Source organism: Oryza glaberrima, chromosome 11 (genome assembly GCF_000147395.1).
Source record: "Oryza glaberrima chromosome 11, OglaRS2, whole genome shotgun sequence".
Lineage (NCBI taxonomy): Eukaryota > Viridiplantae > Streptophyta > Magnoliopsida > Poales > Poaceae > Oryza > Oryza glaberrima.
In genome coordinates, this window is record NC_068336.1 from 3,168,945 (window position 1) to 3,185,166 (window position 16,222).

The 16,222-nt window shown below is 39.2% G+C and overlaps 1 protein-coding gene and 1 non-coding gene across 2 annotated transcripts; one reads left to right on the forward strand and one right to left on the reverse strand.

Moving 5' to 3' along the window:
* The first annotated feature begins 8,468 nt into the window (after positions 1 to 8,468).
* Positions 8,469 to 11,010, forward strand: LOC127755051 (uncharacterized). The gene is made up of 3 exons (XM_052280684.1): positions 8,469 to 9,245; positions 9,740 to 10,103; positions 10,523 to 11,010. The coding sequence occupies exons 1-3, from the start codon at positions 8,591 to 8,593 to the stop codon at positions 10,797 to 10,799; spliced, it is 1,296 nt and encodes a 431-aa protein (XP_052136644.1). The 5' UTR covers positions 8,469 to 8,590; the 3' UTR covers positions 10,800 to 11,010.
* Positions 11,011 to 15,999: 4,989 nt separating this feature from the next.
* Positions 16,000 to 16,222, reverse strand: LOC127756126 (small nucleolar RNA U3). The gene has a single exon (XR_008013165.1). It is a non-coding gene; the product is annotated as a small nucleolar RNA U3 (small nucleolar RNA).

The window sequence follows — 16,222 nt, forward strand, 5'->3', positions numbered from 1 at the left end:
GTAGTGTAATTTGCTAGTATGGAAGCACATATTATATATACACACACGTACTGTCGAAAATAATTTTAATTTCCTCAATACTATACTCGATCAATTAATTGCTTTACTGCGGCTTTAGACAAGATCAGATTTCATACAAATATTTTTTTCCATATTTTTATTGTTAGTGACATAGTGTAATACATGGAGGGGGTTCTATCTCTCCATCTCTCTCAGCTGCTGTATACATATGGTCGGCAAGCAGATCAGAGAGAGCAGTGGCATAACTAATTAGTTGTCACACGTGTAGCACAATAATGTGGAGCACCATTGCCCACTCGTGGAGAAATCATGTTCAAGATGAATCAAACACAGAAGGGACCATAAAAATAAAACAAATGAAATTAATTAGAACGGGGCATAATACTAATTAATGACATAGTAGTATATATAAAAGGAAATTAACATAAGGTAAATATATAACCATATAAAGAAATATCATGATCAAATTAAGCAATTAAAGTCATATATAGTGTATTACCACACATTTGCCGGGTCATCAAACCGTTCTATATACATGAAGTATATGTAGGTCTATTATGATAATTGTAGTTAGTCGTCTTGGTATGTCTATTTTTCAATAGACATTATATATTTTTGAGTCGTTATCATGGTACTATTCCCATCAAAATAGTCTCTTCTGACTCATAAATGCATCAATGCATTTTTTTTAATCCATCATATATCAATGCATCCGGCTCAGAATAATCATCAGTGTTCTTTGCTTGATACAGGAGAACTTCTTTGTGAATCACATAAAAGTGTCAGGAAAGTGGGGAAAAAAATGTGATGTGTGGGGACTCAAAAATATCAAAATTAAATTAAAGTGTGCGTTCACAAGTTATGATTGACAAGGTTCTACAAGGAATCAAGGAGGTAGGCCTAGCCAACTTTTTTTAATAGTGCTCCTCTTTTTTTTCCTCCTTTAATTTCTATATGATTCAATAAACAAGGGGAAATATAGTGTACTACTCCAGTAGTACTAGTGATTAATTTGGAATCGGAATTTCACTTTGGATATACTCATATTAAGTAACAATAGAAGATCAATGAAGTACTAGTCTTGGGGCAAATTCAAATCAAATATCACTTCCCAGAACGTGCAGTCATGCACCAAGAAGTTGGTAGGTCTTGATTATGATGATGAGCTCTCACTTGTTGAAACATGCTTCTCGGAAAACAATAATTAGGGAAAAAGCAAATCCTGTTGATGTAACACTAGTTGCAAAGTAGTAATGTATGATTAATATGCGTGTCATCAGATCACATAAGCCAATGTACGTAGATGATTTATTATATGAATTAACAAAATATATATAGTATTCCCTCAGTTCCAAAAATAAATATATGTACTTCTAGGATTCAAATTTTATACCACAATATAAAATTTCCATTTATTCTCATCATTTCAATGTTTCTAAAGCCAATCAAATGCTTGGAAAGGAAATCTAAGCAATTCGAAATTCAAAAATTGATAACTAAAGTGATTAAAAAGGATTTTTTTTACCTAACTTAGTATTTGTAAACAACCTAGAAATCTTTATATTTTATAATGGAGGGAGTAATTGCTACGTATATATTTCTACATTGAATGATATTTAATAATAATAAAGATCTAAAAATAGCTCTACGATTCTACTATTCTTAGGAGACTGATTAACCAAGTGAATTACAAATCGAGTATATCAAAAACTATAAAAAGGCCAGCCCAACACACAGTAGAATGAAAATGAAGTTGCATTGTGTTGAGAGTGCCAACCTAACTAATGTCTGGAATATTTCTAGCCTATTCATGAAGATCAGCCAACTTTTTTGACTTGCACCAAACTGCCAAGCTAACTTAATTATTGGAATATATATTATAATCAGCAATCAGAAAAAAGGGGGAAACAACAATGTCTACCGAATAGCTAGCTAGGCCGGTGTGTAATTGGCTTCATATATGTGCATACATATATATTGCACAAACGACCTATGCTTCATACATGAACGTTACTCCATCTGTTTAAAAATATATAACGACCTAATACAAAATGAGACATATTCTAGTAATATAAATCTGAATAGGGATTCTTAGTATCGAGATGTATCCCATCCTGTATTACGTTGCTATATTTTGGAACGGAGTGAAGAATAATCAATCAACTGAGCTTACTTGCTTGGTAGCTTCCAACTCTGTGTGATCTCATGATTACCTTTGGAGCTGCAGTTAGCTGTTGGTTACTAAAGAAACTAAAGGTGCAATATAATATAATGGTACCCTTAAGCTTAATCTCTCTCATCATGGCCGCCCTCGATCTCATGGTGGCCTAGCTACCTTTATTTCTGAGACTTTTTCATCTCTGAATCTGCCGGGACCATGCATATGCATATGCATAGAGGTGCCCCAATTTCTCTATCTTTCGGACCATCTCATCAAAAGGACGTTCACAGATGATAGATCAACTGTTGTGTAATAGGTATATTTGCAAGTTTCCTTTAATTTCAATTTTGGCATGATCATTACACATGTTGAGATCGATCTAGAGAGAGAGATGGCAGGAGTCTTTCAGCTGGCTTGAGTACGTGAAGGCAGAGCTGGCTGGCTAGCTAGCTCATGTTGAATTCATCACTTTTGGGCTAACCAGCATTATGCATTATGCATATGGCCATATGGGCCTGATCGATGAAAGGGCCATTGCACCTTGACTGACCGTGAGATCGATCGCCTTTTAAATGATTATGTGTATATCGATCGGCCTTATATTAATATGGCTATACTATAGTAATATGGTTCTACTACCTCTGTAAAAAAAAAAACTTCATTATTTTCCTATCTCACACATACCAATATAAAGTCAAAAGACTAAAATGCTCTCCATTTTTTTCGAACTCCAATACATTTGTTCCTCGCTTTTTTAAATCTCTAATGTATTTGTGTTTCACTTTTCCAAACTTTGATGTATTAACTGTCTTAAAAATGAAGGCATTATGGGACAAATGAAAAAGGTAACAATAAATTCTTTGTGTGATGGAGGGACTACTACATATGTTTTAAAATACAAATTGTTGACTTTTGACTATTCATCTTATTAAAAAGTTAATATAAATATGAATAAGTCATATTTGAAGTATATTTAATGATAAAATAAGTGATATTTACATACTCCCTCCGTCTTAAAATATAGCAATTCTAGCTATGTATACGGACATACTTTTATGCAGATACATATAGCTAAGTTATATTATATATTTCAGGATGGATATAGTAGTATTTTTAATAAGATGAATAATCAAATTAATTTATTATCATCAGGAGTCAAACATATCATATATTTAAGAGTCCCGCTCCGGTGCTTTCTACTTGAAGTAGAAAGCAATCTGAGCCGTTCATCATATTTAATTGTAGGGTTGTGATCTATTTCTACTCCCACCAGAGTTAGTGGTAGTAGAAATGTGCAAGGGTATATCCGTTCAGGGATAATAATTCGTGCAGGGGTATTATCATAATTTATCAGTATCTAACTCATCTTCGGCGACGCCACCGCCGTCTTCCAGCACTGCGACATCGTCGCACGCCTCCCCCTCCGCGGCCAGCAGAACACCATCACCGCCCAGTCCCGCGCCACAGGCTTCTCGTTCCAGGACTGCAGCATCTACGCTGACACCGACCTCCTCCGCGGTGCCCCCGCCGGCAGTAGCGTGGAGACCTACCTCGGCCGGCCGTGGCATCCGATCCCGAGCAGCTCGCCATTCTCCGACACTGTGGAAAACTAACGGCTGATTCCTCCGACACTATGGCAAGAACTTGCCATGGAGCTCAAGAACGCCCTCTCGACCTCTTCAGAGGCATCTCTGCTAATCAAGCACATGACGTACTCCATCACTGATGCATCGCACGTCAACGTGATCCTACCATCATCGCCGGTGAAGCCAAATTCCTCTTGAGACATGGCGAGGAGCTCGCCGAAAACCACCGTGCCAAGGTACACCAATGGCACCTCGAACCATGCCCCGTCGGTGGTGTACACCGCGCTGTGGCCCTTGCCGGCGAGAGACGACGACACCATGCTGCAGCAATCGCCTGTGGTGCCTACCGTGCCCGTCCACCGAAACTGATGCGATGCGAACCGAACAAAACATCCCATGCCAAAATTGCCCCTAAACTATATTAGAAGATTACTTACCTGCCCTTTTAAATAAACGGTCAAGATTAATTCTACTTGTAGTAGAATACTGCAAGTAGAGTGCACCGGAGCATCACCCTTTATTTAAAAGCAGAGGTAGTCGTAGTTTTTAGATATTAATTATATTACAACACATTTATTCTGAGACACTTTTGTTAGACACGTGGAGGAGGATAAGTCTACGGTTTTCATGACACCACAGGAGTCATTAGAGCTTCACTAGATGGTGCCTGACACTACCAACAAACGACTTGAACGTGGTTCTTATACCCTAGAACTACTATGCTTTTGAACTTCCTAGTCCTAGTATTGCCAAATAACCTCCCAATATTCTTTTTTTTTGAACGATCTACCTCCCAATCTTCTGAATACCTTGTTCATGTGTATGAGCCATTGATCCATAGATGGTAAGTACCCACGAACCATTATTAATTTAGCTAGGGCATTTGTAAATAAAATGATTTAAATGATGATCTGAACATTGATGTAAATTTACATTAGGCTTTTAAAACATTCAGAATTGACAATCGTCTTGAAATGATGATATATGTGTGTCGAGCAATAATGCTGATTAAATTCTCATGTCTCTGTCACCATAAGATCGGTCGACACATCCGCATGTGCTTCTGCTTTGTTCTTGTCATGTGTGGCTCTCTTCCATTAATTACTTTGCATTGCGTGCATGTATCATATGCTTAATCATGGCTCCTAGCTACAGTCGCTAGTGACTGGATATCTAAATGCAATTAACCCATTCGATATCGATGTGCGGCTCATTTCTGGAGCGTGCTCGTTGACCAAGGTGGCTAGCTGAATGCCTGAATCTGATGGCATCTCTTTTGCTCAATACTCCGAATACCATCGCAAAAAACAGAGTCTAAAATACCATTGTATAATGTGTCATCGACATAAGGTTCGTATTGTGTAACTCATGTAGTATCTCTATTATATGTGATGGTATTTTTCATATTTCTTTCTCTTTTGGTAATTAGCTCAATTATTCAGACTTGATTAAAAAGAACTACTACTTTCATCAAGCAACATACGATGATTACAATATATACACGCCATTGAAAACATTACTGCTTTCATCAAGAAACATATATACGATGTTTACAAGATATACACAACATTGGAGATGGCATCCATGTTGACAAACTCCCTACAAAATCATTCGTGAATGGAAGGAGACTACCAGCAAAAAATTAGGAAGCCCACAAAGTTGGCCAATGTTCAAAATAACTAACCAGCCCATGTACATATAACTGGGCCGGATTTGGAGAAGGCCCATAAACTTGTACATAAAAAACAGTTTTTGTCACTTTGGGTTGGTTTGGTTTGTGGCCTAAATAGGTCTTACCAAATTTTGTCAGTGCCAAATTTTGGCAGGTTTTAGCATGACTAATTTTGGTAAGGCAAAGTTATGTTTGGATTGAAGCCAAAATAGTTTGAGTTCATTATTGAAATGGCCTATTTTCTTAGGCATGCCAAAATTTGGCTTCAAACCAAATAGACACTAAACACTATTAAAATTGCCAAATATTGGTAAGCCTAATTTAGACCTCAAACCAAACCAGCCCTTTGGCAATTTACAGTACAAATATAAATTTTTAATGCGTTAGTAAAATTGGACAATGTTGTCTATAATTTTAAATGAACTCAATGTTCTTTCATCCTATTTGAAATACAGTAATTTCACTAAAATAGTATAGTTTTCGTAAAAAAAAATAGTAAGAGAGATTTCTCACGCTCCAAACATTCAAATACAGCATGATTGTATCTCGTCGTGGAATTGCCAGTATATGCATTATTGCATACACGTTCAAATACAACATGATTTGTATTGTCAGAGCGCAGGTATATGCATGATTAACCACTACGGAGTACTATAGTAGTGAATAGTATCTGGTCCAAATTAATAGTTCCTCTCTGATCTGGGTCTCAGATGTGATGAACTATACTAACATGCAATTAGCGTATACTAATCGCTGGAACCTGGAAGCGCGCGCTCATGCATGTTCAAATGTTCTTTGTTGCGTACATGCGAGCGAGTGGCTTTTCTTTATAGGAGGACGAATAACATATGCCAAAAACTTTAGTTTTTCTTTGAAACTTTGTCCCTCTTCTCAAATTAAAGTTGGCATGAAGGGGAAAAAATGTCAATTGTCAAAGGCATTTATACATTAAATTACAATATACTCCCTCCCCGTTCCTTTTACTTACACCAGACACAGTTCATGTAGAGTACCAACTTTAATAGCTTATACTTTTTTAGAAAGAAAAGTTACAATATGTAGAAGATGTCATATTATCAGAATACTTTTATTATAAATATAACTATTTAGTTCGTCAAAACATCACAACTTAAAAGTCTTCAATGTTCTAAAATAATACTTCCTTCATTCTAAAATATAATATTTTTAAGCTACTCCTATTAATCTAGATAAGTGTAATGTCCAAATTCGTAGATAAAAAATAAATATATAATAACGGATACAATTCACGGGTGCATGTGGCAGCTAGGGATGTAAATGGACCGACATGCGAACCTATTTATAGGTCAAATAAGTGAGTGACCCACGGGTTCCCATATATCGTGGCAGCTTGCCGTACCTGAGGATGCAAGTGGTTCGACCCGTGAACCCACTTATAGATTAATTAATACTAAGTAAACAACAGGTCAATTCGTGGCCCGTGGGTTACCCACTGATTTTTGGCCTCGTATTTTCGTTTATGCTTATGCTTATCAGCTAAATTTTGAATTTTCAAACTTAAATTTGAATCTGGTTCACTCATCGAAGTTTATTATTTAGGCATTGCTTTTAGATCACTAATAACACGTATATAAAAGTTTTATTCATAAATTAGTTTTCGGTTGTAAATATGTTATTCGGCATATTTCACGAATAAGCCAAACAATAGGATCAAATCATCAAAAACCGTCGAGTTCGGTTGTGCGTCAACACGACACGTGTCACAAGAACGGGCCGTGGCGTCTGACGCTGACAGGTGGGGCCAGAAAGGGGTGCATGACGCAGAACCTGCTGGAAGTATGCGGACCGTCTGTTTCTTGTGATGAACGGCCGAGATTGATCGACGCTGCCTCGCATCGCGGATCATGTCTGCTGGTCTCCGTCCGTTCCTGATCTGTGGACGGCCGGGATCTCTCCCCACAAAATCTGCACACGACGATCGTATCACAGTGGAATTATTTCTTCCAAATTTTTTTCCAAATCACTTTCCAATCATCATCGCGTGCGCCAATCCGAACCAAATCACGCAGAGACTGACAAGACTAGCTATGAATGACAAAGCTATACTACAGATTAGCCGTTTCTGAATCTGCGATGCTAATGATCTTCCAAAGAAGAAATCTCCGTACAGAAGTGCTAATGATTGTGAGCAGTGCAGCAGCAGGGCTTTTTAGGCGAAACTGAAGATCTTATCTACACTGCATTATTACTTGACTCTCTCTAATATACATCTTTAATTTGCACTCTTTTGACTGCACAGTAACCGCTAAGAACGGATGCTGGGATTAATCCAAACTAATCCACATCAACCTGCACCAATCATGCCATCGAGATCACAACAGCATCTTGCATTGCAAGCATTCTTCCTGCTGAATTTCGGAACTGTCACATTCAGAATGATGTACAGAAGTTTGATCGTTAAACCATAGAACAGCGTATAAGCAACCACAAAATAGTTTGTGGGCAAAACTTTAATATCTGTGCTATTCGTGGTTTAAAAGAAAATGCTAGAAAGAAACTACAATGAGAAAGCCACAAAGTCAATTTCAAAATTCAAATTCTGACAATGGCTTATAAGCTGAAAAGCAAACAATGACATTGCAGAAATTCAGTCATACAAAACTTAGAGAGAGAGGGAGAGAAATATTCAGAAATAGTATTTTAGTGCATTCTTGCCACAAATGTAGAAGTATTCAATTAACAGGTGATCTTTCTACTCTCCTCTAATCCATGGCTAATAAAATGCAGAGAAGGAAAGAAACAGGTGATCACATCACATGGTCTCATCAGAAGGTCAGGATTGGGAGCATGATGGCATAGCTTCTGCATGCCCAATCGCCCATGCTGCAACCGCACATAAAGATCCCCTTTTTTCTCCTTGGCATTTGTGTTGCATTTGTGTGTCTTTTCATTCATTCCCACACCACCCAACACCACCACACCACATTTACATTACATTACAACCAAAAGCTTCATTAAGGTCATTAGTGTTAAACTAATCATGGGGTAATGGAGCCTAAAGCTTAAGCTGTCTTGCTCAAAAACAACAAGTTTTTAGCTTAGCTAGGCATAGTGACAACACACTCACTCCCCTCATTTCATCAAACACCTTCTTCTTCTTCTTCTTCTCCAATGGAAGCTAGTGCAGCCAAGGAGAAAGACAAGGGTGGCAAGAAGATGAGCAGGGTTGGAAGCTGGGGATCCATGGCGTTCTACTCCTCGTCTTCTTCCTCCAGAAGCCAACCAGTGTCTGCAGCAGAAGGCAAGAATGGTGGCAAGAAGGAGAAGAGGAGGAGCAGCATCAGCAGGAGCATCACGTGTGCCGGATCGATCTGCAGCACCAAGGAGAGCTCGGTGTCGAGCAGGGGGAGAGGCCGGCGCCGCCGGAGCGGCGGCGGCGGCGGCGGCGATGGCGGCGGCGGAGGGAGCACGTCGAGCAGGTCGCTGATGGGTCCCGGGTACCACGGCGACTCCGCGGCGGCTGTCTCCGCGTCGTCGTCGTTCAACTCTGTGATGACGGCGGCGACATCCGCCACCGCGACCACCACCACCACCACCACCAGCTCGTCGGCAACCTCGCCGCCGTCGGCGCTGTCCTCGCCGCTGTCATCCATCGGCGGCTCGTTCAGGGCGATGCAGATCAGGAAGCTCTCCGGCTGCTACCTCCACTGCCACTCGGTGCTCGACCCGCGCACCCTCGCCGCCGTCGTCTTCTCCTGCCCCGACTGCGACGAGGTGTTCGTCAAGCCCGACTCCCTCGAGCTCCATAGATCAACCAGACACGCAGGTATCATCGCATCACCATCTCAAAACCATCAAAATTTCCCACAGAATCGGGAAAGTGATTTCATTCCTCGACAGTATATCAGCTCGTTTTGTGCATGCCACCTAAATAGTCATAAAAAAATTTAAAAAAAATTGGCAACATTAATTAATATGAAATATATCACTCCACTAATATACAAGTTTAAATTTAACTTCTATAAGTTATAATAAAAATAACAAATATAGCTAATATAGCTGCGAGTGTACATTAACTATTTTTAGTTTAATTTGATTTTTTTTTGCAACTTGTAGTAAATGAATTTGATTTTTCATGTTTGTGGAATGATATATTTCGTATTAATCTATGTTGTTAATTTTTTAAAAAATATTAATAACTATTTAGAATAACATGGAAATAACGAGAGGATGTCCCTCGAGGGATAGAAAATCCACATCCCACTGAATCTTCTCATCTAAAAACTAACAATCCATCCATTGATTCGATTGGGATTGCAGTTTCAGAGCTCGGGGCGGACGACACGAGCAGGAACATCGTGGAGATCATCTTCCAGTCGAGCTGGCTGAAGAAGAACGCGCCGGTGTGCAGGATCGAGAGGATACTCAAGGTGCAGAGCTCGGACAAGACCATCAAGAGGTTCGAGCAGCACAAGGAGGCGGTGAAGGAGAAGGCGAGGAGCGCCGGCGACGAGGCCGGGAGGAACCCCAGGTGCGTCGCCGACGGCAACGAGCTCCTCAGGTTCCACTGCACCACCTTCGCCTGCTCCCTCGGCCTCGCCGGCGGCACCGCCCTCTGCTGCGCCTCCTCGTCGCCGCCGCCGCTGCACTGCAAGCTCTGCAGCATCATCAAAGACGGATTCAGGTAACTCGACCAAGATGTTCAGAGCCCATAATTCTTTTTTTCACAAATTCATACTACCTCCGTTTCAAAATGCTTGATATCTTTAATTTTTATATAACGTTTGACTGTTCATATTATTTAAAAATTTAGTATAGATATATAAAAGTATAAGTTAAGATTATAGTTTTTTTGATAGCAAAACAAAATACATAATATCTATATAATTCTTAGATGAATGTTCAGATGTTATATGAAAAGTCAACAGTATCATAGGATGGATGGAGTATTTCGTAATAGGTTAATGTGTATTTTACTGACAATATGGATCCGATCCCACACGTCAGTGAGACAATGGGTGTCATTTAAAAGATTTATGAAGAACATTTTGTTGAATTATAAGTTGTTTGGTTTGATTGATGAACAAAAAAAAAATTCATCAGGGTGGATGGCAATGGGAGGATCACGACGATGGCAACGAGCGGGCGGGCGCACGACACGGCGGAGGTTTCGCCGGACGGCGAGAAGAGGGCGATGCTGGTGTGCAGGGTGGTCGCCGGCAGAGTGAAGAAGCTCCACAGCAGCAATTCTTCAGAGTATCATGACTGTGACTCTGTCAGCCCCTGCTCAGAAGGGGTCTACTCAGATTTGGATGAACTGTTCGTGTTCAGTCCCAGAGCTATACTTCCTTGCTTTGTTGTCATATACAGTGGCTACTAGATCAAAGAAAACCAGTAGAATAGCTTGATTTTGCCACTGTTCTTAATCTAGTTTCTTTCTCTGTTGTAGGTTGTAGTATGTTTACTTACTTCATGTTCATCAAGTCAGATCATAATGCAAAAATGGAAAAAAAAAAACTGCCTGCAAAGTGCAAATCTTTCTCTTGTGTCACAGTTGCTCTCAAGTGTCATTCAAATTTGACATGTTTCAAAAGCAGGTACAAGATGGGAACAAGGCCATGAGATAGACACCAAAAACAGTGATTTTGCTTGCTTCCAAGATCTAACAGAAGTACAAAACCATTGTCAATGCAGAGTTTTTGTCCATGTGTGCTGAGCAAACATCAGATGCTTACACCCATGAACACTTTGGGTTCTTGGAAGAAGCATCTACTTAGACAAAAGGCTAAGAACAAACAGCTACTTTGGAAGAAGCAATGAACTGCTAAATGTTATACTATTCCTACCCTGCATCCAGCTACATCCAACTCAATATATTACTAAATGCAAGTATAGTACAGATCCCTAGCAAATGCTGCTTCTTAATTGTGCAGCTCTACAAATATAAATTCCTCTAACCAATATAGGTTAAGAGCTAAGCAGTAGAGGCGATGGTGATTATACCTGTATTTTAGTCAATCATATTCTGAGGTTGTCTGCTTGTGGACGACAAGTTGCACAAAATGATTCCAAACAAAGAGAGCACACATTCACCAGATTCAAGATTGTTCATCAACAATTTGTTAATCTAGCATTATCGTGGCCTCTGATCTGTTCACTGCAAAACTGGACAAACGTCAACAGACAATTTTACAGCAAGAATGTCATTTGGCACGAAAGCTTAAAGAAGATCAGTGTCCTCAAGTTGCCTGTTTTTGTTCGTTTGGATTCAGCAAACAACGTGCTTCGAACGCTATGTCAGGATGTGCCATGATTTGTTTAAAGAAGTCAAGTCTGCAGTAGATCTAAAATTGATTGTCTTACCTAGTTATCTGCAATTTCACATCAATTGGTTCAGGAACTTGCATCAGCTAGTGCTTAACTAGTTGTCTTTTGCCGTACAATTGTTTGTCACAACTCACAAAATTACCATATTGCCATGGATTATTGAGCTAAGATGCCTGGTATTGCAGGCTACATTGGATACCAGTGGGTATCAAAATTCCTAGTGGTGAAAAAAAAAATCGACATCCTTGTGAGTTGGGAAATTTGGTCAGATGAGGAGTACAGCATATTAGCCCAACTCTTAATCTAAGAAAAAACAGATTTTGAGGCTATAAATGTACCATTAAAAGTCTAAAATTGCCAGGTCAACCACATTCTAGAGTGACGTGGCATGACACGTGTCGAATCAAAAGGAGTCTCAGATCCACGGGAAAATTTGCAATAATTTGTATATATATATATAGGCTGTGTTATAAATTTTTTATCACACAAATATAGATAATTAGATAAAATAGATAGGTGGAGTGACTGTCTTGCTCATGTATACGGTGTTACAGAATAAAAACTGAGGGCCAGAAAGATCGCAACACAAAAATGTCAGCAACGCTCAATGATGATGAGGCCAGCAAGATCCTCCTCTCACCAGAGCCTGACTAAACACAATCACCATCCATGGAGCACGCCGGCCGATTGCTGAAAAATCAAACTCTGCTTCAGAAACAAACGGTAGCATAAATTGTAACCATATAACTGAAATGTGTTTCTTCAGTATTTCTTATAGCAATGTAACAGCATTTTGTCCTTATAAGTTGTTACTTCCTTCGTTTCATAATGCAAGTCTTTCTAACATTGCGCACATTCATATGGATATTAATGAATCTAGATATATGTGTGTCTAAATTCATTAACAACATATTCATATGTCTAGATTCATTAACATCTATATAAATACGACTTACATTATGAAACGGAGGAAGTACGTTATTGCTATAAGAACTACTGAAGAAATGCTACATATAAGAGCATGTACAATAGCAGCTTATTAGCCAGCTATAAACATATTTTAATGAGATAAAAGATGAGAGAGAAAGCAGCGGACTACATATCTGTAGCCAGCTACAGCATGAACTCTAAGACGCAGTGTGTGTATGACTGGTGGGACCATATATTAATAGTATAGCAAGCAACTATTGTATAGATTGGCTATAGATAAATTATAATTAACAGTGGGCTATACTATTAAACTTGCTCTAAAAGGTCAACATCCCCCCCCCCCCCCCCAAAGCAAGTACAGTTCTAAATTATTGAAAGCTCCAAAATCCAAATGATATATTATCAAGAAGGCGTGGTGGTTTTACAATGCGCCAGTGATTTGTCATTTCAACAGCAGTACAAGAACCTCAAGCACAACTGATGCAGGTAATCAACCTGAGCAGACGGTATCAGGGTTAACATTCGGAAGAAACCTCCAAAATTTCGGTGGGTCATGGTGAATGTTCTACCGGCTGAAAAAAACATTAGTAGCAAAATATGCCAAAATTCGTTACGGAATTTCGGTGACCCACGGTATTGTTAAGTATCGGATATCATAAATTAACTGTATGTCCCCTCAGATTTGCTTGAACTACCTAGATTGTGTTTTTGCAACACATTTCCAACTTCACTCCCTCGTTTTTCATGCATACGTTTTTCAAACAGTTAAACATTACTACCTCCGTCCTAAAATACTTGTTGCTTTAAGTTTTTATTTGTAACGTTTAATCATTTGTCTTATTCAAAAGATTATGAAATTATTATTTATTTTATTTATGACTTGCTTTATTATCAAAAGTACTTTTAAGTATGATTTAAGTTTTTTTCTAACGTTGAACATTAGTCTTATTCAAAAGATGATTTAAGTTTTTTTCTAACGTTGAACATTAGTATTATTCAAAAGATTATGAAATTATTATTTATTTTGTTTGTGACTTGCTTTATTATCAAAAGTACTTTTAAATATGACTTATCTTTTTTATATTTTCACTAATTTTTTTAAATAAGACGAATGTTCAACGTTAGAAGAAAAAAGTTAAATGGCATCTAATTTGGGACGGGAGTAGTATTTTTTAAAAAAAAGTTTCTATAAAAAAGTTATTTTAAAAAAATCATATTAATCTATTTTTTAAGTTTTTAATTAATTTAATTAATCATGCGCTAATGAACACTAAGGAACCTCAACTAAGGAACACTACCCATTTCAAAACATATGATTTATATAAGTTTTTCAAAAAGTATTTGAAAAACGTGTACATTTTAGAATGGAAGGAGTGGCAATTTTACTAGTAGTAAAGATACAATACATATTTCTTCGTAAACACAACCTTTCCCAATCATAACAAAATCGAGGTGCAACCCGTAAGATTTTTTTTTAAAAAAAATTTGCACCTCTCCTGTCGCGGAACTGCTTACGGCAACATCATATCTCTCGGTGTGCCGACATCACCGGAGCAGTAACCACCTCTGCCGGCAGCGCCGACACCGACGGCTTCGACGGGGAGACACCGGCCTCCACCCGTCCATCCTCCGCTTCCTTGTGCGTTGCCGGTGATGGAGAAGACGGCAGCTGCCCCTACATCTGCTGCTGCTGCCGCAAGAGGCGCCGGAGGTGAGGCGGGGCATAAAACCTATCATTGGAGCTGAACATGAAGCAGCAGGAGGAGGAGGAGGAGGAGGGTGGGTCGGCCATGGCGGTAGGGCTACGAGGCTGCGGATGATGGGGTTAGGGTTTCCGAGGGTTGTGGGGTTGAAGCGACGTGGTGGCGATCGATTTTTTTTTTTTTTGAGAGAGAGAGAGAGATGGTGATCGAGTTGGGTCCAGGTTTCCCAAACCGCCGAGGCCGGGGTTACCACGCCCCGGCGGTAAGCACGGTTACCGTGCGGTAACAGCGGTAACCGTGAAAAACCGTACAAAACCGTGCAAAATTCATCAAAAATTCAAATTATTTTTTAAATTTATTTGAATTTAAGGAGGTTACCGCGGTATTTATGTTACCGTACCCTCGCGGTAAGCTCGATAACCACGGTAACCGCGCAGTTACCGGCGGTATGGTGAACCCTGACTTGGGTCGCTACAATTTGTAGCGGTCAAGATTAAATGGGCTGGGCTAGTTGTCCGCATAATGGGCCAGACACGGCGGTCAAGGCCCAATCTGTCAGAAACTGATGGGCTGGGCCCAATCTAGTACACGATGTTGCATGGCCTTTTTCTGACGAAAATCGTCAAGGTTATTGGAGAGTAATGTAAAGCAGTGATCAGGAAACATAAAGAAACTGATGATGATAGCACATTTGCACTGTTGAACATATTGATATTCAGGAAGCTGGAAGATCACATCCAAATCATCATTGCATGTGTTAGGGACGCGCACGCATGTGTGTGCATGTGTTGTGGTGTGAGTGTGGTGTGTGTTAGTGTGCGTCCTGAGTTGTACCCTTCTTAAAAAAATGATCATTGCATGAACGTGTTGAAAAATTGCACGAAGAAGTTGGATGAGCTCTGCAGGAAAATTTGGCTGGATGAGGCTTATCATTCGCCAATCTTCGCTAATTTTAATTATTAGTAATTAATTAGTGATAATTAATATATTGTGCAAACAAGACGTCATGATCATACGTACAACATCCGTCCAAAAAAGATAATTTCTAAGGAATGAATCTGGACATATGTTTGTTCAGATTCATCCCCAGAAGTTAGTATTTTATAGGACAGAAGGAGTAGGTGGTTTTCCTCTAAAACAATATTTTTACGCAGCTCTTTTAAGGGTGTGTTTAGATCCCAAAAAATTTTGGTCAAAAATGTCATATCAAATGTTTAGACACATGTATGAAGCATTAAATGTAGATGGAAAAAACCAATTGCACAGTTTACATGCAAATTACGAGACGAATCTTTTGAGACTAATTGCGCCATGATCTGACAATATGATACTATAGTAAACATTTGCTAATGACGAATTATTTAGGCTTAATAAATTTGTCTCGTAGTTTACATGTGAAATCTTTAATTTGTTTTGTTATTAGTGTACGTTTAATAGAAAGAACTAAACACGGCCTAAGTAAGCATAGAAAGTTTGTGTTTTTATCCAGCAAAAGAAAAGGTAGGCGTCTGTATGTGAATTGGTGATAAACAAATTCTTGAAAGTAAGAATGCAAAAGATGAAAAATTATCGAAAGTAGAATACAAACGATGGAGAAAGAAAGACAAAAAAATAATTGGGGGTCTGTCAGACCACCTCTGGGCCACCCTGCACTGGTACCACCAGTCAGGAACGATCCTCTACAGCCGTCAGATGGTTCCTGACAGAGATCCATCCAAGCCGTTAATCACGCTCTGGCCCAGAGGTCATGGACTCATCAACCAGACTTGAGTGCTTGCCTCCTTATTGGTAAAGGATTCAACGGTACGAGCCTATAGAACAGATCCTGTTCAAGTAAGGTCGT